The 27,206-nt window shown below is 40.2% G+C and overlaps 2 protein-coding genes across 4 annotated transcripts; one reads left to right on the top strand and one right to left on the bottom strand.

The window, feature by feature from the left end:
* Positions 1-49: 49 nt before the first annotated feature.
* coq8b (coenzyme Q8B) lies at positions 50-10,687 on the bottom strand. The gene is made up of 16 exons (XM_044118828.1): positions 10,548-10,687; positions 9,933-10,114; positions 9,670-9,820; positions 8,268-8,455; positions 7,885-7,951; positions 7,274-7,348; positions 6,902-7,021; positions 6,735-6,820; positions 6,518-6,658; positions 6,348-6,429; positions 4,519-4,612; positions 4,231-4,372; positions 3,632-3,739; positions 3,462-3,527; positions 3,188-3,274; positions 50-1,852 (listed from the first exon to the last, which is right to left on the bottom strand). Coding segments are annotated over exons 1-16 (1,896 nt in total). The 5' UTR covers positions 10,549-10,687; the 3' UTR covers positions 50-1,546.
* A 2,465-nt stretch (positions 10,688-13,152) lies between these two features.
* fbxo46 (F-box protein 46) lies at positions 13,153-25,826 on the top strand. Of its 3 annotated transcripts, none has more exons than XM_044118826.1 (3): positions 13,153-13,361; positions 20,797-21,400; positions 22,328-25,826. In XM_044118826.1, the coding sequence occupies exons 2-3, from the start codon at positions 20,921-20,923 to the stop codon at positions 24,125-24,127; spliced, it is 2,280 nt and encodes a 759-aa protein (XP_043974761.1). In that variant the 5' UTR covers positions 13,153-13,361; positions 20,797-20,920; the 3' UTR covers positions 24,128-25,826. The 3 variants fall into 3 exon arrangements, with proteins under 3 accessions (XP_043974761.1, XP_043974760.1, XP_043974762.1); XM_044118825.1 differs by having other exon boundaries at positions 13,153-13,572; XM_044118827.1 differs by lacking the exon at positions 13,153-13,361 and adding an exon at positions 15,489-15,568.
* Positions 25,827-27,206: the final 1,380 nt, after the last annotated feature.

Genomic DNA, 27,206 nt, shown 5'->3' with positions numbered 1-27,206 from the left:
CTGAAGTAATGCATTTAAACTTTTACATTTGAAGACATTAACAAATACATTTCTGACCTATTCTTTTATTATTGTGGCAGTTAGCAAATACAAATTTTGATATTCTTGACATAAAACAAGAGAGTTTTGGTCTCATTTAACTTCAGACAAAAGAAAAAAGATGTCTTTTCATTTAGTGTAAACTTCTGGATTGAACTGTAAGAAGTTTTCCTGACATCAGAGAGCTAAGATGTCTGATTCTTTTGCAACAGCTGCCTCAGAGCGCTGAAGCTCCGCTTGCTAGCATGTTGGACTTTAGCATCAGCATTGATTTTTTGTTTTTAGGTATGTCTAGACTGGATGGGTTGTTACTGACATCTGGTGATAATTTTGTCTCAGTTGCACTTAAAATATATTCATTTAGCACATTTCTGATGCATTCAATCCTTATTTTACCCACAGTTTACATATGTAGTACTAACACAAGATTCTTCCCAGATCCAAGATCTGGTTTCCAATACAAATCAAACACATCAATAACATGCTCAAGCCCTCCCTTTTTAATAGTTTCTAATGGCCAGATTGGACAGTAAACTGGCAAGATTACCTTGGGGGGGTTGGCGGTTAGCTTCCCTGAATATAGACCCATCAATGCCTCCATTATCTCAAGGCTTAAGTATCCAAGCCTGTAATTATGCTTGCATATCGATGCAAGAGAATTGCAGGAAACCGTGGGGTCAAATATGGCCTCCAGTTAGTGACGTTTCCACAGATGGGTTCTTAAAGCTGAAATGGAAAGATCAATCTGTGATCAAGAAAAACTTCGATTTTCGGCCGTTTAAGGTCAACAACAAAAAAAAGGCAACCCTTAAATAGACACCTCAATAAGTCTTGTCTTTTAGTTATACAAAAAGAAAACACACAAGGATATAGCATATTCTCCGGACACACTGTTGCTAATGTGTTTAAAATAAGCGCATTGGAGTTTTATGGCAAGTAGACTTTATAACGATAGGCCATTATTCTGCAGGGCTCCATTAGAGCGTCTAATTCCTCTGATAATCTGCTCATCCAGTCTGGCGGGCATCACATTTAGGTGAAAGCTTTGTTCACAGACTCATTCTCCAACAAAGGAAAGCCTTCGGCAGCATCAAATATCCTCCTCTGCAGGGACTATTATTTGAAGGGCAGACATTTTCTTTTCAGGAATATGACTGGCCTTGCTGTCAAGAGATTTTAAGTTGGATTCTTTTTGTTTTTAAATCATGGCAAACACTTGAGGAGATGTGTTTGTTGTGTGTTGTGTTAAATAAAATTAAAAACTGTTTCACCAGTAAAATAAATCATTCTCTTCATTTTTTTTACAGTAATTCAGCAGAATATTATGACATTTTTACATTATTGTCTATAAAGGATCTCAGATGCGCCTCAAACGGCTCATGTTGCATCTTCACAATGTTGAAGATCCAGATGACATAGTCCAGTCCAGAGTCTCCACCTCAGGCTAATTCTTTTAGCACAGCGATCCCTGCATATTTAGGGCAGGAAAAATTGTCCCTCAGTTTGTCTAGGCACTGGCTGGCACCATCTTCTCAGCCTGCCTCCTCTGCATGTAGGCGTTGAACACGTCCAGGAACATGTCCCTGCAGGGTATGTTGGCTTTCAGTTTGGAGCAGATCAGGAAGGAGCCGGCCATCTTGCGGTGGAGAGAGTAAGTCTCCTCAGGGGGAGGAGTGAGGCGATGGCGCAGCATGATGGGGACGAGGTTCTGGATGCGCTGCGTGGTGCTCTGTGTGCTGAAGTCAAAGGGCTCGGTGGACGCAAAGGCTTCGCCGAGGATCATCACGGCCTCAATGTGGGCATCCTTAAAGGCCTGATGGCAAATAAGAACCTACGTTAAAGTTGTATCTTCTTCATTCCCTAATTTATGGTGCCTTGCAAAAGCTTTAATGCCTGTTGATTTTTTTTCACATTTTACCACCTTACAGCTACAAACCTCAATGCAATTTAGTGAATTTTAAGTGCAAGACCAACAACAAAAGAGGACATCTTAAAGTGAGGTGCAAGCACAGCCGCAAGTCTTCTGCATTGATTCTACGTTTTTGTAGTTCTGAAGAAAATCTTTGCAAGTTAGTTTAACCTCAGTCAGAATGGATTGACAGCATGTGTGAACACCAGTTGTCAAGTTTGCCACAGACCCTTAAGATCTCTGTTTACTCTGCCTTAAATCGAACTCTAGTCCATTTGCCTATAAAGTTTGGTTCATTTGAGGAGATGTGAATGTGTAATCTTACTCTGATGTGGACCAAAAACAGTGAACTTTGGTCTGTTTACAAACCCAGATCTTGGTTTGGTTGAAGTGCACTCTGGTGCAGTTTCAATGTATATGTGAATGCCAAGTGGACTGGATATCATTCCAAAAGCAAGAACCAGACTACAGCGCATGCATTCTGGGTAAATACAACCAAAACAAAAGTGTGAGTCTAGAGATAGCAGAAGAAATGGACTGTTTTTATGTTGTTGCTTTTTTTAACCAGAGACAAAAGAGAAATCCTACAACAGTTCAAATCTGATATCACTTCGTTTTTGTTGGGCTCAGTGCCTTCTTCAGAGGTTTTTGCGTCATTTCCTTCTGTGGTTCTTGGTGCATAGCCAAGAACCACTGAAGGCGAGGGGGTGAAATGGTTTTTCAAAGGGTTTAGTTTGTTTGACAATCCAGTATGAAAACGAACTGTACCAGCTGAAAATGAAACAAATGTTGCAATTTTGGTCTCAAGACAATATGTTGGATTTAAGTCTGGACATTGACTGGGCCATCCAAGCACATGATTGTCCTTTGATCAAAAATCAATCTACTGTAGCCAAAGCTGTATGGTCAGAGTTGTTGTCTTGCGAAAATGTGAACCTCCACACCAGCCAGCAGCTGGTTTTTCTCCATGACTGCAAATCATTCACATGGTGTGATGAGGTTAGTATGTACTGAAGTGGTACATTTGCACCACATTGGGTTTAATATTGAGTTCAATTTTGGTCTAAACTGTTCTGATCAGTAAGATATTGGTGAAGGTAGTTGGAAAAGAGGATGGGAGGTATGAAATGACATCAAGGACAGAATGCAAATAACAACAGTCAGATTAGGTGGAAGGAAACCCTACATTAAAAATACATGAGCAAAGCAGAAGCAGAAGATTTAATTAAAATAGCCCACCTTGGTCTCAAAGCCTGTTAGGAACTTCAGGTCTTTGGATTTGGACAGGACGGTGTCCCGATCACCAACAGACGCTGCATAAACCACCTGAACGCATGACGTAAGAGCTCAGACAAAACCACCATGTAGCTGCAGAAACTCCACTAGTGCCATTAGAGGCTGCAAAATGTCTACATGGATGAGTTTCCTTGGTAGTCAGATCCTCAGTGTTCAATTATTCAGAGAAAATCTTCCTTCATAAATCATGTATTGAGATTCACAACAGTCAGCATACCTGGATGTAGTCATCTGTGAAAGTTTCTGGGTAGCCTCTGCAAGCTCCAAAGTCTAAGAGGACAACCTGGAGACAAGGATCAGGGTTAGGATTCGTGCTGCATATCAGAGGAAGACGAGTTTAAAAGGTTCCAATGTGTTAAACATATTTTACAAATGTAGATTCCTCACCTTGTTGGTTTCAGAGTTGTAAAAGAAGTTGGACCAGTTTGGATCAGTCTGCATGAACCTGAACTCAAACAGCTCCCTCAGACATAAGTGCAGAATGTTGTAACAGATCTGCAAAGGAAACAAGACAATGATTTTATTCCTATATGCATCTGATGGTCATGTCATAAAGCTTTGCAACAAAGTGGGTTATCCTTGGAAAAACAAATACTTATATAAACAAAACAACAGTATTTATTTTCTTAAACCCTGTGCCAAGTTTTACTGAAGAAACAGATCCAACATTACTCACTGGTTTTCTAACCACCAGCAAAGTTTGTAATGTCAATTTAAAACATGGATTGTATTCATAAAGTGTAGAAGTTTTGATTCCAGAGCTTTCATGTGTGTGTAGATCCTGAAGGTCTTTGCTTTCCACTTATGTAAACTTACCTCAGTGATTAGATGACAAGATAATCAGATTACTTTTATTTATATGCAAGAAGCAGGTATAGAGAAGCTTGTGATCACTGCATCCTTGCAAAAACAATTTTTGCAAATAGATATACAAATTTTCAACTCCAACGCCTAAAACACAGTTTGCTTCTTGAGTCAAACTGTACCTGATTCCTTGTTTCCTGATTCAGGTCAATGCAGCAATCCAGGGGAACTCCTTGCACCAGCTCCATGGATATCACCCTGCGTGCGGACAACTCGTCGATTACCTCTGGGACCTGGAAATATGGGTCACCCTCCAGCAGTGACCTGCAGGCCAGGCATGTGTTGTCCAACAACAGGAAAAATAATAAAAAAAAAACTTGAACAAGAGGTTGGAAAAAGTGGTTTTAATTTGACATGATGCAAGTCAGTGCACTGACGAACTGCTTTGTGGCTAAGACGTATAAAGTTACCTAAACTTCTTGGCGCTCTCCGCTTCCCTCTTATAGTCACATTCCCACCCCAGCTCTCTCTGGAGAACCTCCAAGCTGCTGTCAGCAAACAGACCTGTGGACAAATGGAGCAAAACTCATCATGTAAAAACAACCAATGCATAACCGTTCACTTCATTGTTGAACGTGGCGTTTCAGATGACGTGTGTGGGAAAAAACAAGGAGTTGAATAAAGACTTTGTGCAGAAGATTTTGTCTTTGACCTTTATCGACACCTGATGCTACAATAATGTTTCAGGCTAGACAACATTTCTAAATTAAACTTGTATATTATTAATTAAAGCATAACTAGCCACCTGAAAAATTATCCTAAGATTTGGTTTCCTGCATCTCCTGCAGTTTGATTCTTTCTATTTGGATTTCTTGGTTCTGTTTAACAAAAATGTTAAAGTTGATAAAACCCAAAAGAACAGCTGGTACAACTATAGCACCACCTCATGGTCAATTGCAGTGATGACACTGGATGAAAGAAAAAGATTCAAATTGAAATGTTTCACATAATCAGCTAAATTAAATTAGTTAATATAACTTCTGGACATAAAACTAAACAGCATTAACTCAAGTTTACGTCACATCCTCTGGTACACTTGAAGTATCGTTACAGGTTAAAAAAAATTATAAAATGCAATCATTTTAAAATTCTTTTCCATTTGGTTACTTTATTAGTTTTGCATTTCCCTTTAGTTGATAAAATAAAGCCAACAGAAGGAAGCTGCTCTATGAAGCTTTTCTTCACATAGTGCGATGCTCTGTGTTCTTACACAGCATGCTGTTCACCACTCTGAATCTGCAGCTTTGGTCTTGTTATTTATATTTCTGGTGCAAGAAGGAACTTTTTTCTGGTTCTTCTCATACATACTTTGCAAACTGATAACATTTTAAGTATTTTTTTTATAATTTAGTCACATTTCACTGTAATGCAGATGTGTACAAAGTATGACCTAGGGGAATACTTTTTTTTTTAAATTATAAAATAACTCAAATCAAAAATAATTTTAGAAACGGTGTAAAATAGAAGTGGGAAGGGATAAATGGAAAGAACAGGGTAGAAAATCATTGTATAAACTGGCAGAGGGGCAACTTAATTCAGAGCCTCCCAAGTATGCGACTGACAGTCAGTGCCCATATGAGCTCATGTCTAATACACTTAAAAAGCTAAACAGCATTTTCTACTTTTTAATTCCTGGGACTTTGTGCAATTAACAGACAATAAAAAACAAATATGATTAAGAGATTATTTTACTGCAGTTAGTTAAATAACAATAGTAAAAAAACACATTTGGAAGTGTTCATACTGTATAAAATACAAATACAGGATTTAAAGTAATGTCCGCAGTTTGTAATAATCTCCAGGAAAATAAAACAGTTTGTACCATAAACAATAGATGGAAATGGAAGAAGGATGCCGTATTTCAGAGGAGTTATGGACTACAGTCTAGTCATTTTTAATGGAGAATGTGATTAGAGAACATTTGATTGGAAACCTATGTAGGTTTTTAATTTCATCAGTTGCACATTTCAGGGTGTTCAAGTTTCTGAAGAAACTGTGGTTGTAAGGAGGCTGATCATTTTCAGAAATGTAGTTTCAGCTCAAAGATAACAGTGTTTTAGTGTGTAATCTGTGGAGAATCTGTAAGTCTCACTAACTTATGTTTTAACTTGGTTCTTCTCATTAGCAAACTTGATTAGTAAAACAACATAGCTGTTGGAATAATAAGCATTGCAGCCAGAAATGTTATAAGAAAATGCTGCAGTTATAAATAGTGGTAAGATATTATTTACAGCATTACCTTCTGGCAGAACCACACTCATCTTCAGTACTGACATCAGGTTGTCTATGTCACTTTGGATGCTCTCTGCTACTCCAGGGTACTGGGATGGAAATAAAAATAAAAAGATTAAAATTAAGACAAACATTGAGGGAAAGACGATATGTCTGTTTGTGTGAACTGTTTTATACCTGAATCTTCATGGCAATCTCTCTTCCATCCTTCAACACCCCATGATGCACCTGTCCGATAGAAGCCGCGGCAAACGGTTTATCCTCAAACGATGAGAGCTTCTCCCTCCATCCTGGCCCGAGCTCCTCCTCCAGGACTTTCTACTCAGACAGAAACACACACTTTTCTGTGATTCAGTCAGTCACTTTGCATCTGTCATGGACAGATCGTGCTTACGGTCATCTGCCATGTGGGCATGAAGTCTGCGCTCTGTCGGACTCTCTCAAAGATCTTCTGCAGCTGAGGGTTGATGAAGGAGTTGTCTGAGAAAAGGGAAAACATGCCAAGGTTGGAAGACAACTGACTGTGAGCAGATTTTCACATGAAGCCGTGATAGTGGGTACCTTGTATGCTGAGCATCTGGCCTATTTTCAGAGCTGCTCCTCGAACCTTACATAGCGTGTTGACGATTCTTTCAGCGTTGGCCTCCGACAGGAAGGGCGAGTCCATAAGGGCATTCATCTCTGGAAACACCACATAAAAACAAACATGTTAGAAAATGCATATTGAGCACATGATTTACAGATTATTTCTGAAAAAATTACAGCAAGCTGCGATTCCCACAGAGTGCAACTCCTAAACCTTTCAAAGGCTTGTTACACTGCTTGATCCAAAGCTACTTCTCAGAGTCTCAACAGCTTTCCATTAATCTGTTGAGTTTGTGAAATTTCTCACTACAGCGAGAACACTAAACAGAGAAGTGAGAAGGTCTTCACCTCCTTTTTGTTTCCCTCCTAGCGACTGCTTGGCCACCTCTGCGATGGCACCGATGCCCAGTCCAACAGCCAGTCCTGCAGCGGACACACAGAAACATTTAATGCTGAGGTTTCTGTCAGAAGAGTTCAAGCATTTTTCAAATGTTCCTTTTTAAATTCTGGCAATAAGGTCTTTTAGCATTTGGTTACCATTCCCAGCATTAGTAGCACTTTTGACTGTAAGAATTTACAATATATAGCAATACACTGTACATACTTGCAAGTGACATTAAAGCCACCATGATTAATAATTTTAGTGTTACATTAAAATTGGTGGTTTTAATGTCACAAAATAGGAGAAGCATCAAGGGGTATGATTACTTTTGGAAGACACTAAAGAAATCTGATATTATTTACATTTTAAAGGGGAATATATTATGTAATTTTGACTTCTGAGTTTTATATCATAGCATTTGATTTATAGTATTTGGCTGTGGTATAAAATGGCACTGTGCCTGGAAAATACATAATACTGCCGTTGTTAACCAGAATTTTAACTTTGTAATGAATATTCAGAAAGAAAAAAATATCTGTCCATGAGCCAAAACAGAAACAAAACATGTTATTCTCACCACCAAAATTAACGAGCCGGCTGATTCTTGTGGAAGGAACCTTCCTCTCCTTGGCTCGCTCACTCAGCTGAAGAAGGTGAAAAAAACTGTTATCACAAGTAATTCATAACAGTATGAGTAAAGGAAAAAAATGTGACTGAGAAGGTTTAAGAAATACAAGCAGAGTTCTGACTTTGCTTGCATTTCATCTAATACAGCATTTCTCTGCTCCAATTGACACATCAGTACTTCCACATTACAAATTAAATGTACTAAAACACCATGAAGTATTCGTCTCCACACCTCATTTTAAATACAAACAAGCTCAGATCAAGATTTTTATGTATACACAGTAAATATTGCATAATGTGCAGTGATATACAGCGCAGCCATTTCAAACCAACCTTCTGTCTGACTGGTTTTGCCTGGCCCTGTTTTGCCTCTCTGGCTTTCTTTATGTCCTCAGGCGTGAGCTTGGCCACCACCGTGTCATGGACAGATCTGCTCTGGCAGTAGAAGCGCTGATGGCTGTGGACGGTGTGCAGGAAGCGAGAGTTCTGTCTTGGCCAGCCCGTTCCACCTGGAGCTGTGCCTGGATCAGAAAGAGTTCCAAGATTAAGAGGATACAGGAATGTTCTACAACATAAAGACATGAAGGTGATAACTTCAATCACTCTGCTGGTTTAGAGTGTAACACCTGTGTTTTGGTTGTGTAGCGCAGAGACTGAATGAGGGACACTGGTGGCATATTGACCGAGAAGGAATACGCTGAACTAAACATTGATGCTTGTTCTTCTGTAACATAACATTTAAAGGCTGATAGAAAGGAGCAACAGAGAGTCCATGTTTATTGAGTATTTGATGTCAGAAATGTATTTCAAAACTTTTGCACCACAAAAACAAAGCTTGGGTAAAACGTCAAGACAAAGACATCCTGGAAACATGAGCGTAAAACCACTGGAGAGGTAGCGTTTCAGCAAGAACGCCCACTATCAGACTAAAGAAATAAAGTTTTGGTAATTAAATGCAAACATTACACTTTGTAGAGCAGACAAAGCTAAATATTTGTGGTGGGACTTGCTTAAACTTTGTGAATCGAGTTAATTACTGAACTAGTAATTAATTAATCACATTTTAATTGAAAACTATATATCGACAACATAAGTAACATTTTCAATTCAAAAACCCTTTTTGCTCATGCTATTTTACCCATTCAGCTTTCAAGTGTTTCAGGAATCCTTGATTATTTATGTAAAAATACTTCTTTAGAAATGCAGACTATCAAACCTGGCATTAGCACTAGGAACATCTGTGCTAGCTACAATCACTAAAATATACCGTATGTAAAAATTTACATAAGGGTATTTTTTATCAAACCATTGAAAAGTGTAAACTGGTCTGTTTATGTTCTGAAGTGAGAAAATAATATTCAAAGAAATTTTGTTTAAAACCACAGCCAGTGGAAATAATAGTCACTGTATCCTGAAATACATCTAAAACATTGTGAGAGCTGTGAAAAGGAAAGTTGCCCTGTGATTTCTTGACTTCCAGAGTCAAATCTCCACTAAAGAGGAGCAGGTTAGTCAGTTTGTATTTAATGGATAACACAGGGACAACTTATTTGGTACACTTTTGTTCAGTTATAATAAAACATAACTTTATCCGCTTTGAAAGATATTTAGACCAAGTTCAAAGATTTCTCAGTTTCTGCTTGAGTTTTCTCTGTTTCTTTTAAATATGAGGTTTAAATGGCTTGCAGGCATTTTTTTAGATTCCCTTGGTGCCACAAGTTTGGGATGTTAATACCTGTGTGTATCCCTGAAGTCGGTCCTACTCCTTCTTGGCTTTGCTCTGCAGTTCCAGGGGGAAACTCGGATCCCACCGCCCATTTGGCTGCTTCATCTGGGTCCATATTCTCCCAGCCTTCTGCATCCGGAAACACATCTTCCTTTATAGACTGTGGAGCACACACACACACAAACATAACAGAAAGCATTTAGACAAAGATAGGAGCATTCGAGTGAAACCTTTGTTGTGTCCCACAGTCACAGACAGCTTATTACACTCACCTCATTGGTGCTGCCCATAAAAGTGGCCAGCAGGCCTTCAGCCACATCCTGAGCAGCTTTGACTCCTGCACCCACAGATGAGTTGCAGGCCATTAATCTGAGCTGCTCTCCCTGGGTGGTGACCAAAGCAGAACCCACTTTACCAGCCCCACGCAGCATCTTCAGGACCTCTGACAGCATCACTTCAGACACAAAGAAGGGAACAAATTAAATAGGGTGGTCTGAAATGACCAAACAAATCAGCCGTTGTGAATACAAATACCGTTGTGAATACCTTTTCACAATACATACATCGTCACAACGGTATTGTTGTGAGTACAATACCGTATTCACAAATTCAAAAAGGTTGGAGGTTTAAAACTTGGATTTGTCTGGGTAGGAAAGTTACCAGACATCCACCAGAAACACATGTTATCTCATATCAGTGCAGGAAAAAAATATTCTCGAAATCATAGCAAGCATTTAGAAGCATAATAACAAGCTCTGTGTTTAGCTCCTGGATGTACTCAAGTAAACATACGGAACTGCAGCTGAAAGATGCTAAAAAACGACAAGCTAGCGACTGCAAACTTGAACCCACGGTTCTACAGCAACACCGGCCTAGGTTAAACTTACTCTTATTGAATAAAATCGTCCTCCAGTGATTGTTCAACGGTTGCCCTTTCAGCAGCTCTCTATGATCTGTTTCACAACGGCACACAACACCCGGAAGTTAAAACTCAACAGATTGAACTAACGTCCAATGATAGCTGTAGATGGGCGGGGTTTTGATTGCAAAACGACGGGTATGTTCTTTTGACCAACCGTGGAACTAAATAGTGGATGACGAAACGGCAACTGGAATAAATTGACCAATCGTGTTTAACCAAAGGCGGGTCAAAGCAGAAAAAAAACCTCCAATGAGGGTTAAGAGGTGCTCCCATGGAGGTGGGTTATTAAATACACGTGCTATGAGCTACCGTTACCAAACTTTTGATTATTTTTCTCAAGGTTCCTGATGTAAGCATAACGTCTGCGATTCTTTCTTATTTGCAATAGTAATTATATTTTTTTAGACACTTTTTTGCAGTAAATTGAAAAGACTAGTTTTTTTGTGGATTAGCATGTTAACTATCATGCCTACAGCAATAGGAATATAAACGTGTGTCACACATCATCATGTGAAATACAAGGTGCATTCCAAAATTATTTCAAAACTGCAATTTCCTTGTATAAAACGTATATCATGGACTGTGAACGATGGAAATTGATGTCAGAGATGCTCTCCAGGGAAACTGACTGAGCTTGGGCAATATTGAAAAAAATAATTGACAAATTATTCAATGTTTAGATGCATACATCTCTAAATTACTCGCAGCTATACCTAGTTTTAAAAAAAGCACTGGCTCAGTGGGGCTGAAATGCACACCACACTTTTCAGAACTTATTTGTAAAACTGTCGTGTGTCACATTAAATCTTAATAAAATACATTGAGCTTGATAAAATATGACAAAATGTCAAAGAATCTGCATAGTTTTGCAAGGCTCTGGAAATTGTAAAATTCTGTTTGCAGCATGGAATGGCATACAATAAAAGCACATAATAAGGTGGTATGTGGCCCTCTGCTGGACAGACATTAAGACTTTGGATTCTGTCAGTACTGCTGAAAGACTGGACTTAAGGTTAAAAGCAGGAGCTGGTGTCAAATGTTTCGTGGGGAAATTTGGTGAAACATTAATGACGTTTGTTGTCTGTTTGATTGTTGTGGGACACAATGTGTAAAGAAGTGAAACAGGAGAAACTTGGCTCTACAATGTTAGGTTCAGTGCCAATAAGAAATAAAGGAGACGCATCATGTTTCAACTCAGTGAAGGAACAGGTTGGAAAAGGCAAATGATAAAGAAAAAATTCATATTACTTTTCAAAAAAACAAATACAGTGCATCTAAATCAGGACCACGATTAATCATTTTAAAGCTTTTTTCACCTTTGATGTAGCACATACCCTGTTCAATTCAGCTGAAAAACAGATACGTTGGGGATGGGGTATTTTAAAATATAAAGGTGAAATATGGGCTGTAATAATAAGTGTAGGTAATAATCAATAATTGCAGTAAATTGAGGGCCAATAGAGAAGAAACAGGATGTTTTTCTTTCAAAATTGATGAAGAAATGACATAAACTAATTAGGAAAGTACCAGGAGGCCCAAGATCACAGCAACACTGGAGGAACTGCAGAAACTTCTGGCCAATGGTGGCTCTGTTCAACATGACATCATTCTCCTGTATTCTTCAAATGTCTGAACTAAGCAGTAAAACATCCAGGCCTGGCTAAAATCTCCCAGAACCTAGTGAGGTAATGCTATACAGTCTCATGTAGTCATAATTTAAATTTTAGCACCATAGCTCTAAAATGCTTTTCTTGGCAGAGAAGCAACTGCACTGAGTATCACAAAAAATACTGTGAACCATGGTAGTGGCAGCATCATGTAGTGAGGTAACTGCATCAGATGGAACATTATTATTATCAAATAAAGTTATGGATTGCTTCAGAATCAGTTTGGATCCAAAACAATCGGGTGTTTGCTACAAAGCTAGTGAGTAGGATGATTTTCATTTCTCAGCTTTGCAGTAAAATTAAAGAAACCATCAACAACAACAGGGCCTTTTCATCAGGAAAAAAAAAAAAGTAAGGGTTTGGAATAAACTCTGACATAAAGTTTGTGGATCTTAAGAGTTTTGTGCACAAATGATGTCCACCATACTTTAATAAGATAGACTGAGTTACTATTACAGAAGAAGGAAAGGTGATTTTTTTTTTTAAATTGCTCCAATAAAGTGTCAAGTAAATAACTGTGGAGACTTAATGCAAGTCACTGCAGCTTTTTTAAATTTACCCTAATAGATTTGTTTATTTTTCAGTTAAATTGTGCAGGATTTATTAATGGTTGAAAAGTTTTTAGTCACACAAACCTGTATTTTTAACGTATTGTTGATGAAACAATAAAAAGAAGTCTAATAAACATGTTTGTCAGTCTAATAACGTGTGAATTTTATGGAGGATGAACATACGTCATGTTAGTGTGGCTTTCAGTTTTCCCACCTGTTTTTGACACAGTGACCTTTAGATGCTGGGGTGTCACTGTGTGGCCGGTGTGGAGTCCGTGGGGCAGTGGAGAGGGAGGGCGCTGAGCACACACCATATATGGGCACACCACCGACTCTCCACTCCTATTGGCTGATGGACTTGTGCAGCTGCTTGTCAACAAGATGGCCTTCCTCCTCTCGCCGTTTTAACACAGATTATTTTGGTATCCCCGAGAACATACTGTGAAAGCCTGTGACACTTCTAGATAGACAGCGGGAGGGAGATTGCTGGGAGACCTGGTTGGACGTACGGTGAAGTGGATTCTCTTCAGGGAACTGACAGCCTGAAATGCTGCGATAGAGGCTAGTATTAAGCAAGGTTGATAAAACAGAAAGTAGCTGTGGGCTAATGTCGACGTTAGCCTGCTAGCTGGTTAGCCTAGCTACGTGGACTCGGATAGTCAACTCGTGTCACCTGTATTAGACTAGTTTGGTTGGAAGAAAACACGGCTAACAAGGACTTGTCATCGACCTTCTGCTCATTGTGGGGTTTCCGTGGAGAACAACCTAACAGGTATTTCTACTCCCACAGCATAAATTAAAGTATTTTTTAGTCGTTGCTTGCTAGCAGAGCAAAGCTCTGTTATAATATTCTGCAGGTAAGTTGTGTTGTCCAGTTAGCTAGCTCGTTAGCTCATGAGTGGTTTGTTTTTCTATAACTTCGTCTTAGTCTACACCGAAGTAAATAATCGTTTTTAAAAAACTGACTTGAACAGATGTGTGTTCGTTAAATACTGTAGTTCTCTAGTTTTTGTTTGACTTCTGGTCTGTTGGGTATTTATGTCTCAGTGACGCTCTGCTAGCTCACTGCTTAAATAGCTGGTAGTTGGTTAAAGATATTTAAATTTAATGTTGGGTAAAAATAATCTTCTTCGACTTTGTTTTTGCTCGTGTTTGGTATTGTCCCATCTCTCCTTATAATTGTCACGTCAGATGTAGACGTTGTTTCAACTTGTTTTCAATATAATTTGGAAAGTTAACACATTTACCCAAAGAAATGCTTTTAGTGAGTTGCGGGCCTTCATTTTTGACTAGGAAACTTTAGTAACAGTGAGGACAACAATCTGACATTTTTTGTGCACTGACCTTTTTAACGTGCTCCTGTCACGATGTGTGGTTTTCTCAAAGAAAACAACTGCGATCCAATCTTTAGTGTTGTACATGTTGGTTAAGATCTTGAAGAGGTCTTCTGTAATCAAACAGCTATTCAGATTATTTTTACTGCAAGTTAAAACTGCTTACTAGACATTCTGTAAAACTTAGATTCTGAATAGATCATTCATAGAACAACGCCCATCTGGTCAGTTCTTTCTCTTTTTTGCTGTGAATAATCGTCTAATAGAGATAAAAACCTGTCCTCCCAATCTTCCAAGCCCACATGCCTCAAGTGACATCACATTATTGCCAAGGCTCTTGTTAGTCTGTTCATGTTTTTTTTCTTTTGTACACATAATATATTCATGGTGTTTGTTTACATTCTGTACAGTTGTTGTATGCCTAAATTTGGCAATAAAAAGACATGAAAATAGTTTATTAATTAGCCTGAAATTATTGACACTGACAGTAAAGGGTTGGTCAGAACTTCTGACTCAGCTGATGTTAAGGGAACGTGACTGCTTGTCATCAGAGTGGTAGTCATTTCATTAGATAGCAGAATGAAGATGGTAGAGGATAAAAATCCCATTACTCCACAGTAACAAAACAAGTTGTTTAAGAAAAAGTATTATGATTTCAGACTGCATGCAGTTCAACTGTGCTGGCAAACCATATTGTGATTTAATATGAAATAATCTCAGTTTGACATTTACTCACTTTCTGAATGGCAAATATACATGGAAAACAATTGGACGATATAATTCTTGACACAATACAAAGGACTTTGCATCAATTATAGATGCAAAGTCTCTTTGCCTCTTTGTCCATCATGACTTTGGGTTCATCAGTCAGAAATTGTGTCCATGCTACTTGCATATTTCAGAATGGACGTGGCAGATGTGGTGATTTTATATTCTTAAAAATTAGAAAATGTTGACAAACTGCCAAAAGAAGGAAGTCGTAAAATTATCTCCAAAAATATTCTATGGATTTTCGATTTATGCTGTTGTTCAAGTGCAGAAGTTTCATTCAACAGAGAAATAAAATCACATATAGAATGTATCTTTTAATAAATGAATATATGTTGTTGTAAAACAATGTTGAACACTGATGATCAGCCTATTCTGGGAAACAGACTAATACTGAGCTGTGTTTCATGATAAATTATACTTGTACTAAGAGATTGTTTTCTACCCAAATGTTTACCTACATAAATGAATGTATATTGTCAAGAAAATCCGTTTCTGTCCCAGTATTTCACCTTATTGCTTTATTAGTGTAGGTATGTTTGGATTCAGCCCTCTGAGTGGTTTGATGTTGTTTATTCAGACGGTGCATGACTGAAGCTCCTCTCGGGTGGTCAATACAACAAATCACTGTGCTGACACAGAAGTGTTGGTGGAGGTCTTATCGAGGTTTGTGACGATGTTTCTGAATGAACATGCTGGCATTCACTCACACACACACACCCAGTCAGAGATGGCCATGCAGGCTGGTGGCCAGTCTTCCCAGGTGTCGTCGCACGATCCTGATCTGACTGCTTGAGTGACGCGCTCCACTCTATTGTTCTGTCACCGGTGTGCTAAACAAGTGGCCTGTTGGGCGTTTCTAATGTTTGTTTTTGAATAGGTGAAAACTGATTCTCTTTCTTCTAATCTTTGTCTGACTGAAACTGTATGTAGATCCGGACCACCAATCTCAGATTGACTGAATAATCAATTTTGAGTTTGGAAAAATACGTTATTTTAGGATCTAAACACTGGAAACTTGATGTAAATTAATATTCTGCAAAGCTGTTACAATTGATCGTTTCTGAATTGTTTTTTGTATTGCTGGGAAAATTTCTAGAAACTTAATATCAAAGATGAAAGTTTAACAAAAAGTGGGTTTTCACTGTTCAGACAGTAGAACCTGTTATTTTAATATTTGTGTTTTTGTGTCATCTGAAGGTTTCTGATTGTTAGAAGGAAGCTCATTTGTGTGTCGTGGCTGTTTTGCAATCAGGATCTCCTTCCCTGTCTTCAGGACAGTAGAGGAATGTTGTACTCTGTATTATTGATTACCTTTATTGACATAGGTTAGATAACAAATATCTTCTCTCTGATCCAATTAACACATCCCGTTTGAGGTGAATACACACCGTTAAGTTTGATTGAACCTTTTATGGATCTCTACCCGTAAACCAGCCCCAAACCTTACTGAATAACACGCCTCTGCATTTTGGGCTTTCCTGGTTAACAAGTCTGCAAAGTTGGCAGACTGCATGCTTCCATGTGTCTGTGTATAGAACGAGTTAATTGCTGGAATTGTACAGAAAAATCTTGACAGTCTGTCAGACAGGTTGGGTTTCTAACGATTAAGTCTGCAGAGTCGCTGTGGTGCCACTGGCTGCTGCTGAGCTTGGACAGGATTTGATGGATTAGGTTGTTGCAGATTGCTTAATTCAAACCCAGAGTCTTATTTCCAGAGATTCGTTTGAGGAGTAAACGATGCATAAAGTACATGTGTAAATGTGCCTCATCTGTTACTTGGATTTAACTTTAAATTGTGTGAAATATTGAAGACAAAAGATAAATATCCTTTCAGCTGTCTGGGTTTGGGGCACAAGGCATAAGATGTCACAATCCCTTTTCAGAACTTGGACACATTTAGAAGAAACTTTCCTCATTTAATAAAGTCTATATGTCAGACTTGGGATAGTACTATATTTTCACACTACAACCTATAGTAGAAATTTCCTGGGTTAAAAATATCACAGTATGTTTTACAAATGTTGCACATATGTATGTGCAACATTTGGTCTAATTACTTTTTCCTACTGTGTCAAATTAATAGCATATTCATTATCACATTTTAACATTTTAGCACTTAGATTTTAAGAAAATATTATAGAATAAACATTGACTTAATTGACACCTACACCTGATATTGGCTGGTAATAATTCATCTGAGCAATCCTGCAGTTGGCTGCGGTACCATAATATAAATGATAGGTGTTGCACTTTTAGCGCTTGTTTTCCCCAACTGGAAGTATTTCTAAGCAGCCATATTAGTTTATGCTGCATTTCATCTAACTTGGATTTAGGTTTGATCAGACCTGAGGTAACATCGTTCTATTTAAGTTGGAATTCCAAAAGGGGAACTCTCTGTAAGAGGGTTATTGTACCTCTTACAATCATCATTTTACTTTCTAGAACCACAATGTTACAAAAATCCTGCAACATTGATTTTTAGATGCATTCTTACATGTGTAAAATAAACAAGTATCCACCACATCTTATTGCTTTTTAATCGAGGAGCGGCCATAATGACATAAAAATTTGACCTTACGAGTCGTAAAGGAGGTAGTCAGAGTTGCTCCCTGTTTTATAGTGGGAAATCTGACTTTGGAGGGCGTTCCAGTTGATTTTTCCAACTAGCAATGTCATTTCCAAGTTCAGAGAGCAACTGGATCTAATCAGCCGACTGACCAGCAGTATGTAGGAACACAATTCTTCCTGCTGTCTGGAGCAAAATGGCTGCTTTGACTGTCGTTAATTAAAACAAACTTTAAACCATTAGAACTGCCCATTCTTATTTCTAATGATGAGAATTAATATTCTATGCTGTTGGCAGGCATTTCAATTTCTGTGGTTTCTTATATTGTGCTTGCAGTCAAAGTGTTGCCTTTCATTCTGAAACGTTTAAGTTGCCAGGTGACATTTAATTGTTGAAACTAAAGTATTCTGTAATCCTAAATCTTTTAGAAATGTTGGCTTTTAGACTGTTGCACCCCTATTTAGTCATGTTTCTCTTACACCAGAGAGAAGGTTTTGAACCTATTTCTCATTGAAAAGCACATTATTTAATTTAAGAGGAAGTGCCAACGTTTAAACAGAATATGGTTTGATTCCCTGCCAGATTCCTTTAATTTTCATGTTGTCATCGAGATGATGTCTCATCTCCCAAAACTGCCAAGTTCCCAGAAAAGCAAAAGCCAATGCTTCTCTTCCGGATCTCTTCCATGATAGGAGCAACATATTGCATGAATCTGTGGTTATCATGGTGGAGAAGAAAGAGTTAAAGAATGAAACTAGTTATGACTAGTCCAATCCCTGAAGAAAATGCAGTAAAAAAGCCTCTTCAGCCTCTTCGCTACGGTATAATCTGTCTGCTCTTAGATGAGTTGTTGCTGTGTGATTATAGAGGAAGCATTTATACTGCTACACCAAACTGTGTGGGAGGTGTTTGTTTTTGCGCCTTTCTGAGCCAATCCATTAGTCCAACTGTATAACGCACCACCCATGCAGTGTGTTACACAGAAAAGAACAAGCGACCCTTTCGGATACGTGTCAAATGAGCTCTAAAATGGGCCAAACAGGCGGCTCAAGTTTCCTCCTGAATAAGGGAATCGTTGATTAAGTAGCCCAGCTGATCAACATTTCATTTAGAGCAAGACTGTCTGAATGTTTTTCTCATTTTGAGACTCTTCACAGCCTTGTATTGAGTCAGTGTTGAAGAATAAAACTTTTTTTCTCTCTGTTTACCTTAAGACTAAATTGTAATTGTTTCCCATGAATAATGAACCCTTGTTCAGAGGGAGCAGTTAATACAAAAGGAACGTTTCAGATCCAACAGAGCTAATAAAATTAATTGATCTCATTAGTTCCAGGTTTGCACTATATTAGGAAATCTCTCTCTCCCATTACACTTCCAACTCTGTATATTAGGCATATTGGGCACTAAAATCTGTCAGAACTGGGTGTTCAATACAGTGAGACTAACGGGTAGAGATGGGGTTATATCTTGTTATGAAAAATATTTTTTATCATAATGACAAAAAAAAAATTCAGAATGTCTAAAACCCCCAAAACTGACGGTATTGCCAGCTGCAGAGTCACCTTTTCTATTTCTCCACTGTTGATTACAAAAGAGCTTCAATAAATCTGTGAAAATGATTAAATTCAGGTGCATCTTTAAAAACGTTGGCATTTTTTAAAGATGAAAATGCCAATTGTTTATATAACTGATGTCCTGAAGAACCCCATTTTGATTTTTTTAAATTTATTTTTCTTAAGAGCTGTGTGTGTGTATTTCCTGGGCTTTGACTGCAGCCAACAATCTAAACAGGCTCTTTACAGCTCCTGATCATTTAAAAGGTATCTGGCAGTGTCAAAAGTTTACTCCCTCCCTCATGTCTCTGATCGCCCTCTTCAGCATTTTAAAGCAGCTCAAACTAAAAATATTCATATCAGTGGGATTCAAGGCCATATTGTCATGCTATAACTTGTCAGTTCACTGTCATGAACGGAGTAAATGTTTTGATTTTACAACATTTGTACAGATGGTTTGAAAACTACAGTGGTAGAATGTGGATCAGATGAGTCTCCACAGAGAAACAGGAGTTAACTAGTTAACCTCATTTACTTTTCCAGTGAACTCGCAGTAATATGACCTCCTTTTGCCAAAGATAATGGAGCCCACCAACAATAACTTAACCTCATTTGGAAAAATTAAAAGCCTTAAAAAGCAAACTAGATTTTTAAAAAATCTAATATTTGTTAATGTGTCAAATGTTTTTTTTTAAGTGAAGTTGAACCAGATTTGGCTTTAATTACATAAATGGTAACTTTGAACTGTATTTGTTTTTATTTTTAAGAGTTGTGGAGCATCTTGGAGCAAATAGTGTAAACGCAAACACTTTACCAGCGGGTCAGGCGCGTTGCTTCGTCTGTCCCCAAGTATGCTGGCCCGTCCCTGGTATACCCTGCAGCCTCCCTTATTACAGAAGCAAATGATGCTGGGTGAACAGAAAAGCTCCCCCTCGTTGTTCTGTAGAATAGCCAGCGAGGAAGAGGTGAGGATAGCAACAACAGTTTCACTCCTATGTCCCCCCCCTGCCACTGCTTTCTAAAAATAGGTCCTGCATATGCCTGGATGCTCCTCCTTGTGTTGCCTCTTATTAAGTCAAGTCCTGCTTGAAATGCTGAGATGCAGAGAGAGGGTGAGGAGGATCCATTTGGTGCTTTTGTGCGTTATCGTTCATCCCTTTCATCTTGAAACCCGAAATGCAATCCCTTTAATTTAATCTGGAGGCCTTGGAGTGGGGGAGATGGTCTTGTTGCACAGAAGTGAATGCAACTACTGATTAAATTTGGCCAAAGTCTGAAGCAGAGGATTTGTGACTGGTGTCTGTAAGAGTGTGATGCTGTCTCTTCTAAACACTAGTGGTTGTACTGGGGCTTGCAATGCTTTCAGACTGTTTGATTACTTCCTGGCAACTATTCAGTAGAGCGCCGATTAGTTATTGATCATCTAATTTAATCCCTCTGCGGATGAGCTTTGTTAATCTGCACTTTTAAGTAGATCTGTAGTTTTATCTCTGTCATTTCTGTCACTCCATCCCTTCATGTATTTAAGGGTGTCTGCATCCTTATAAAGTCTTAAAAAACACCCTAATTTGTAGATGCACTATATCAATATTTAATATTTTGTAGTTTATTTTTAATTGTATTTTTTGTATTTCTTACTGCTCAATTTTTATTCCATACAGGTCTTAAATTTCATGCATAATGCTTTTAAAATGATCTGAAGTCTTTAATTTGAGTTGATGGAACCTGCAGAAACTGTGATTTTTAACCTTTCCTCTGTTTTCTTGATGCAGGTTTTATGCCCGGTGTTGGTCTTGGTGCCAGTTTGGTGGCTACAGGAACCGAGACTGACAATGAGCGCTCCTGGTGTTTGCTGGCCAGCATAGATGCAGATATGCCAAGGTGGTCCTCATCCTGATGGATCGAGACACCTTCTCCCACATCCGGCTGTGGTGCCCTCGCCCCTTTGGCACCTACTCCCAGAACAAAGCTCGGAGTCCAGGCTCGGGGGGCAACAGTGGAGGAGCCAGTGGGGCAGGTTCCCCCTCAGTCTGCAAGGCTGAGCTCTCGCAAGGTGCCAGGAGGACGCCAGAAGAAAGTGAAGATGTAGGGATGATAGTTGGGAGTAAGGAGGGAAAGGAGGAGGAGGAGGATGTGGGGTCAGAGAACACGCCACCTGAACCTGAGATTGAATCTGGCGCCATTACACAAACCCAGGCTTCTCAGCCTCCTCCTGCTCCACCCTCGCCACCAACTACAGGGTCTCAGATGCAAGATGGGCGTGTGCTGTTGGACACCTGGTATGTTATCAAACCAGGGAACACAAAGGAGAAGATTGCCTTTTTTGTTGCACACCAGTTCAGCGGAGCAGGCCAGCCCAGACCGAGTGCCATGAAGGTGAGAACCTAACAGAGGGATATATGTCTCTCTTTTACAATTTCAGTATTCTTTTAGTTCAGGTACAATATCGGAGTGTTTTGAAATGTTTATATCTAAGGTTGCTTTAATTGAGCTCTGGTTTGTTTGCTAGAAAGTTTGATTTGTCTGGGGAGTTGTGAATATGCAACTCTTATATGGACCAAAAAAGTTAACTCTGGTCCTCCTAAAAACCTAGGTCTCGGTTTTGAACCCTGGTGTAGTTTGACTGTACATGTGAATGCCAAGAGAACCAGAGGCTGCTTCATAAGCAGGATGTGGATTCTAGTGCAAGGCATTCTGGGTAAAGGCATCCAAAACAAACATTTGTATGTAGTGCTAATGGGAGTAACATTGAAGAGGAAAAACTGTTTATCGGGAAGAAACCTCCAGCAGATCCAGGATCAGTACTAGCGTACATTTGCCACAGCTGAAAGACAGAGCAGAGTGCACTAAAAAAAACAGAACTGTTGTAGGATTATGTTCTATGTTAATGAAAGTAAATGGTTAATAGGAGAAAAGGGACAATGATTAGTTGATGACAGCATTATTTCAGCTTGTGCCGTCCTCCAGGAAGGTACCAAAGTCAAATAGAATGCCAGATCAGGAGTAGCTTCTATGGAGAGAAAAACATAAAATAAAACATTAATGTGCAAATTTAGTCTTGAAATCACACAGGACTGCTTGTATTTCACGGACTACACGCATTCAAATACATTTGACTATATCTGGATGGCTTTCCACGATCCTTTGATGTATGATTGACTAAGTTGTCGTTCAATGTCATTACGATGTATATAGACGGTACTGTAACTAATCATCACCATCACACTGTCAAGCGTCATCAGAATGATGTGTAGCTATAAAATTGTGTGTGGCCTCTAATTAAATAATTTTCTGTTTCCAAAGGTTAAAGGTAACTGGGCAACAGATTGCAGTAAAGCCAAAAGACGAAGGCGGTGCTCATCCTACGACCCTCCAACGCGCTCCCAAGCGCCGACTCCTGACCCCTCCATAGGACCTCCAAGCCCCGATGAGCTACCATTAGGTGTGAATGAGACAGATCTGCTTTCTGTGGCTGAGATGGTTGCCTTGGTGGAACAGAGGACCGCCATGGCCCTTCATGGCATTGTGGCAGTTCATGGAAACCAGCTCCACCACCAGTCGCTTACCACCACTCATAGTCAGGGCTTCCCCCACAACCAAGATACTCTGCTCCGAGGTACAGTCTCTGACCCTTCTCCCATGCTGTTTGAATCAAACAGCTCAGACAGTCAAGCCCCTAGCGAATCCCAAAAGCCATCATCTCCAATCCAGACGGATCAGGAATTCGAGGAGGAGCAGGAGTCGTGCAGGGTGGCTCAGGCCATCGCACACTTTGAATCTCAGACCCTTGAGAATCGCCTCCATCTGGGTTCTGGATCTGGAGTACCCTCAAATAATCAAAGCGGAGATGGGGAGCTCAGAAGAGGGGACACTGTAACACCACCTCCACCACCCAACCACACCCATGGGGAGGTGAGGATAGCTTTCAGAGTGTCAAATATGGACCCGCGCTCACAACTGGAGCCAGCTGGCCGGTCCCGCTGTATGTTTATGAGCTGTGGTGGGGGGAGTAACCAGGCAGCTGCCAGGGCCAAAGAGAAAATCACCTGTGACTTGTACCAGCTCGTCAGTCCGTCTTCAAGAGATCCCAGTAGTCTGCTGCTTGCCGCTACAGCTTCCACCCCCAAACCAGATGGAGATCTCCATCAAGACAATCTGTCCTGCGGCACCCCGGATCCCAACCAGGAGCTCTCCACGGGGGAGAAGAAAGGGAGCGTCGGGAGGGAACGAGTGACCGGGTTCCATGTGGAGGTTGTGGTGACGGGTGCTGTGGACCAGTGCGTCTTCTACGGCAAGGACAGCACAGAGAATGTGCAGGAGGAAACGGTGTGCTTTGCAATGCCTACAGCGGTAGGAGGTGGTGGTGGTGTTAGCAGCTCAACTGACCCATCATCAGACGATCCCCCTCCTGGACAGCTCTTTTTCCTTCAGTCCCCTAGGGGACCAGAGGACGATGTTACTGCAAAGACATCTGGCAGCGGGGCAGGAATGTGCTCTTTGGACTGCGCCAACAACAACAGTCCTGGCACAGGGGTGACAGTGGGCTCAGTGGAGCGGACGACACGCCCAGACTCCCCTGGTGTTGGGGAGGACTGCTCTGACCCTTCGCTGTGTCGCCTTTACCGCCATGTGTCCCACGACTTCCTGGAGATCCGGTTTCAGATCCAGCGGCTCCTCGAGCCGAGACAGTACATGTTGCTCCTCCCCGACCACATCATGGTGAACATCTTTAGCTACCTACCCACTCGCTCTCTGGCGGCCCTTAAGTGCACCTGCCACTACTTTAAGGCGCTGATCGAAACCTACGGGGTGCGTGCAGTGGACTCTCGCTGGAACCAGGACCCCCTCTACAGAGACGACCCCTGCAAACAGTGCAAGCGTCAGTATGAACGCGGGGACGTTTCTTTGTGCCGCTGGCACCCCAAACCTTACCACCATGACCTGCCTTACGGACGTTCCTACTGGATGTGCTGCCGGCGTACAGACAAGGACACTCCGGGTTGCCGGGTTGGGCTCCACGACAACAACTGGGTGCAGCAGCCTGCCGATGGCTCCCAGCCCATCCGCACCAAGAGGGAAGAACGGAGGGAGGAGGCCAGGTAGAGGGTGCAAACAAAGTCTCATCTCATTGCATACCTCCTCCCGTCTCTCCATCACTGTTCTGAGAACTGGGGTACAGAGAGGGCAACGGGGGAGGAATCAGCACTCCAAGACTGTTTGCTCGTCTCCTTCTTTCTCCTTCTTTCTGTCAATAGAGAGAGGTTGAGGTCTGAAGAAGGAAGAGAAGCATCACACTCCTTGCCTTTTTTTCTCTTTCCAACTACTCCAGAATCCTTCTCTCCCCTCTAGAGTGGCTAATAAAAGTTTGTACACCAGGGTTGGGGTCCTCTCCTGCTGCTGTCAGTCCCGTCTCTGAGGGGGTTCTGTTTAAATATGCACATGGATGTTGCAGTAGGCGATTTTATGTGAAAACGTTGCAGTGTTTTGGATTGAGATTAGCACTCATAAAGTGACGTATAGAAATGTAATGCCCACCAGCGTGCTTTCAGCTCCCAACACATTTCCCACGTTGTTTTGCCCCAAGCATCCATGTTTAGCTGTACAGACGGGCTTCAAGGGACATGTAAAACCTTTAAGTGCAGAATGTTTCGAGTTATTACAGAAATGTGATTGTATAAAGCAAACTTGATTCTTTTGTTTCCGGTTGTACAAGATGCCATTTGTAGCTGTCCTGCACCATGCATTTCTCTGTTCTGAATGTGCTGTAATGATGTATTAAGTTGATCAGTCCCCTGCTGATGCTGCTGAACTTACTGCTTGTCACTGATGCTCATTCTGAGTCCGGTTCTGGATGGGCACCCCCCCAGCCCAGGTCTCAGAGAGCCGCCCGGTTATTGTTACGGAGCGGACCCTGACCTTGCTGACCAGCCATAAATGGGATCCACTGTCTGGTTTACAGAGAATTATGGGAGACAGACTTGAATGGGATTTAAAAAGAGAAACTAGATGTCACTTTGGAAAGGCCTGATGTCACTTTGTACGGTTTGATTGATTGTTTTTGCTTGTTTTGCCATTTTTTTTTTGTTTGGTTGTTTTTATTGGGTTTTTGTGTCTGAATGTTTGCTGTTGTATTTGCTTTTATTCATGAGGACTGTGTTCTTTGTGTATCAGTCTGTCATCCTACTGAAGTTTTCTCTTTTTTTTTTTTTTTTTTTAATATGCCATCTTTATTTTAAATATGCCCTTCTTTTATCCTTCCCTCCACCTCAACAGAGCCATCATTCATATTTTGAAGTGTGTTCAACTATCCACCACAAACACCAGAAACTCTCTATACCAGCTTCCAGCCTTAAAAGCCCCCCTACCTCTTACCCCACCCTTCTGGAGACCGAGGCATCAGATACCTCACGGATGATCAGAACACAACAAAAGTTGCACAGTTTTCCAATGCTTCACACACTCCATCCAGCTCCACTGGGTCCACTTAAATTATTGCGCGTACAAGAACAGTGCCTGGTGGTGGCTCTGACTTTTCAATATTGGGGGAGGGGGCAATTAAAAAATGGAATCTATTTATCTTTGCCTTCTCCTCCTTTGCTTTTAATTTCCCTCCCCATCCCAAGCTGACAGACTGGACATTGAAGAAGTGATGTGGTGAATGATGCTGAAACTCTGCATGGAGATGGGAAGATGGTTGGGTAGTCATGGGAGAATTCTGTAGGTTGCAGATGTGTACAATGCTAATGGGAAATATCTGCTTAAATAAAACAGAAGTGATGATTAAAACTGGAAATCCGAACCACTACCTGGTATGTCTGCTTTTTATACGCTGATCCACATTGCTCGTTTTCTAAATTGCGATGGGTGGGTGCAGCTAGGTGGTTTCAAGCCACTTACAGCTCGCATTGATTTCTTGTAAACCAAAGTTTTAAAGTGTGGGATAAACTTTATTAATGCATTTATGAGCTACTTAAACTTTCTCTCCTTCACACCTTTAGGAATGACTGATTGCATCAGAGTGTAACCAGATGCTGTAATGGCATTTGTATCTGATAACAGGGGTTCTGTTAAATCTGATCATTAAAGCTGCAGGGATGAAATTTCTGGACCTCTGAAGCTGTAGTAAGCTTGTGAGCCTGTGCTGTTTCAAAGATTTTACATATAATAGCAGCACAAAGTTGTATAAGTAATCTGAAGTGTTTATATTCAGGTCTCACAAACCATTACATTGTAGAACCAGTCTTTTTGAGGTACATCTCTACCACTTTTATGTAGACAAATGTTTCATTGTGCTTTATGAAATGGTTCATGTTTAGTGCAATTGGATGTAGCATCTGAGACTATCAGATTAGGTCTGGACTTTGACTGGGCCAGTTTAACCCTTAAGTAAAATTTGATTTAAACCAGGTCTGGAACCCTTTTGACCTTCAGTCCCTACAGAATTTGCCAAGTTTTCTTTCATTACATTTCATTCCTCAGAGGCACCAGTAAGGCTTTTTACCTGATTAATCTCCTTTGTTTGCATAAGGCAGGGGTGCCCAAAGTCGGTCCTCGAGGGCCGGCATCCTGCATGTTTTAGTTCTCTCCCTGGTTTAACGCACCTGGATCAAATGATGGCTCATTAGAGGCCTAAGAAGCACACTGACTTGCTGAAAAGGTTGTTACTACCACCAGGGAGAGAAATAAAACATGTAGGTTGCCGGCCCTCGAGGACCAATTTTGGGCACCCCTGGCATAAGGTATTATAGGTATCAGAGTAACGACTATCACCTACAAATATGTACGTCCCAATTTTCTGATTACTTTTTAAATAAAAAACAAACCTTGAAGGATTTATTTATTTTTTTACTCTTTACAATTAAATTATCGACCGGATATTTGAAATGGGCTTCAGTTTTCTGTTCACAATCCATTTCTAAAGAAGTAGTACACAATCCAAAGTATTTGGACATGCACGTGACTAAATGATCATCCTTCACTTTAATTCATAAGCACATTTTTCTCATTACTCTTATATATGTATTGATGTTACCATAAAGTTTTAGTACAAACATTAAAAATGATAGTTTCCATAGTAGTAGACGTAACATGCTGGTGTTAAAGCCAGAGCAAGTTACTTTAAAGCAAGAAAACCTTAAATGCCTTATTTATTGTGAAATTATACATTAAAAGATAATTTATA

The sequence above is a fragment of the Gambusia affinis genome, linkage group LG06 (genome assembly GCF_019740435.1).
Source record: "Gambusia affinis linkage group LG06, SWU_Gaff_1.0, whole genome shotgun sequence".
Classification (NCBI taxonomy): Eukaryota; Metazoa; Chordata; class Actinopteri; order Cyprinodontiformes; family Poeciliidae; genus Gambusia; species Gambusia affinis.
This window is presented reverse-complemented; position numbering and strand designations above follow the sequence as displayed.

Bases quoted from the DNA above. Each gene is read 5' to 3' on its own strand.
- coq8b (XM_044118828.1), bottom strand. The intron at 6,430-6,517 runs GTATAAAACAGT...TTTCCATCCCAG, and splicing joins AGATTGCCATGAAGATTCAG to TACCCTGGAGTAGCAGAGAG. The intron at 1,853-3,187 runs GTGGGCTATTTT...ATTTGCCATCAG, and splicing joins TAACAGGCTTTGAGACCAAG to GCCTTTAAGGATGCCCACAT.
- fbxo46 (XM_044118826.1), top strand. From the start codon at position 20,921: ATGGATCGAGACACCTTCTCCCACATCCGGCTGTGGTGCCCTCGCCCC. The intron at 21,401-22,327 runs GTGAGAACCTAA...CTGTTTCCAAAG, and splicing joins CCAGACCGAGTGCCATGAAG to GTTAAAGGTAACTGGGCAAC.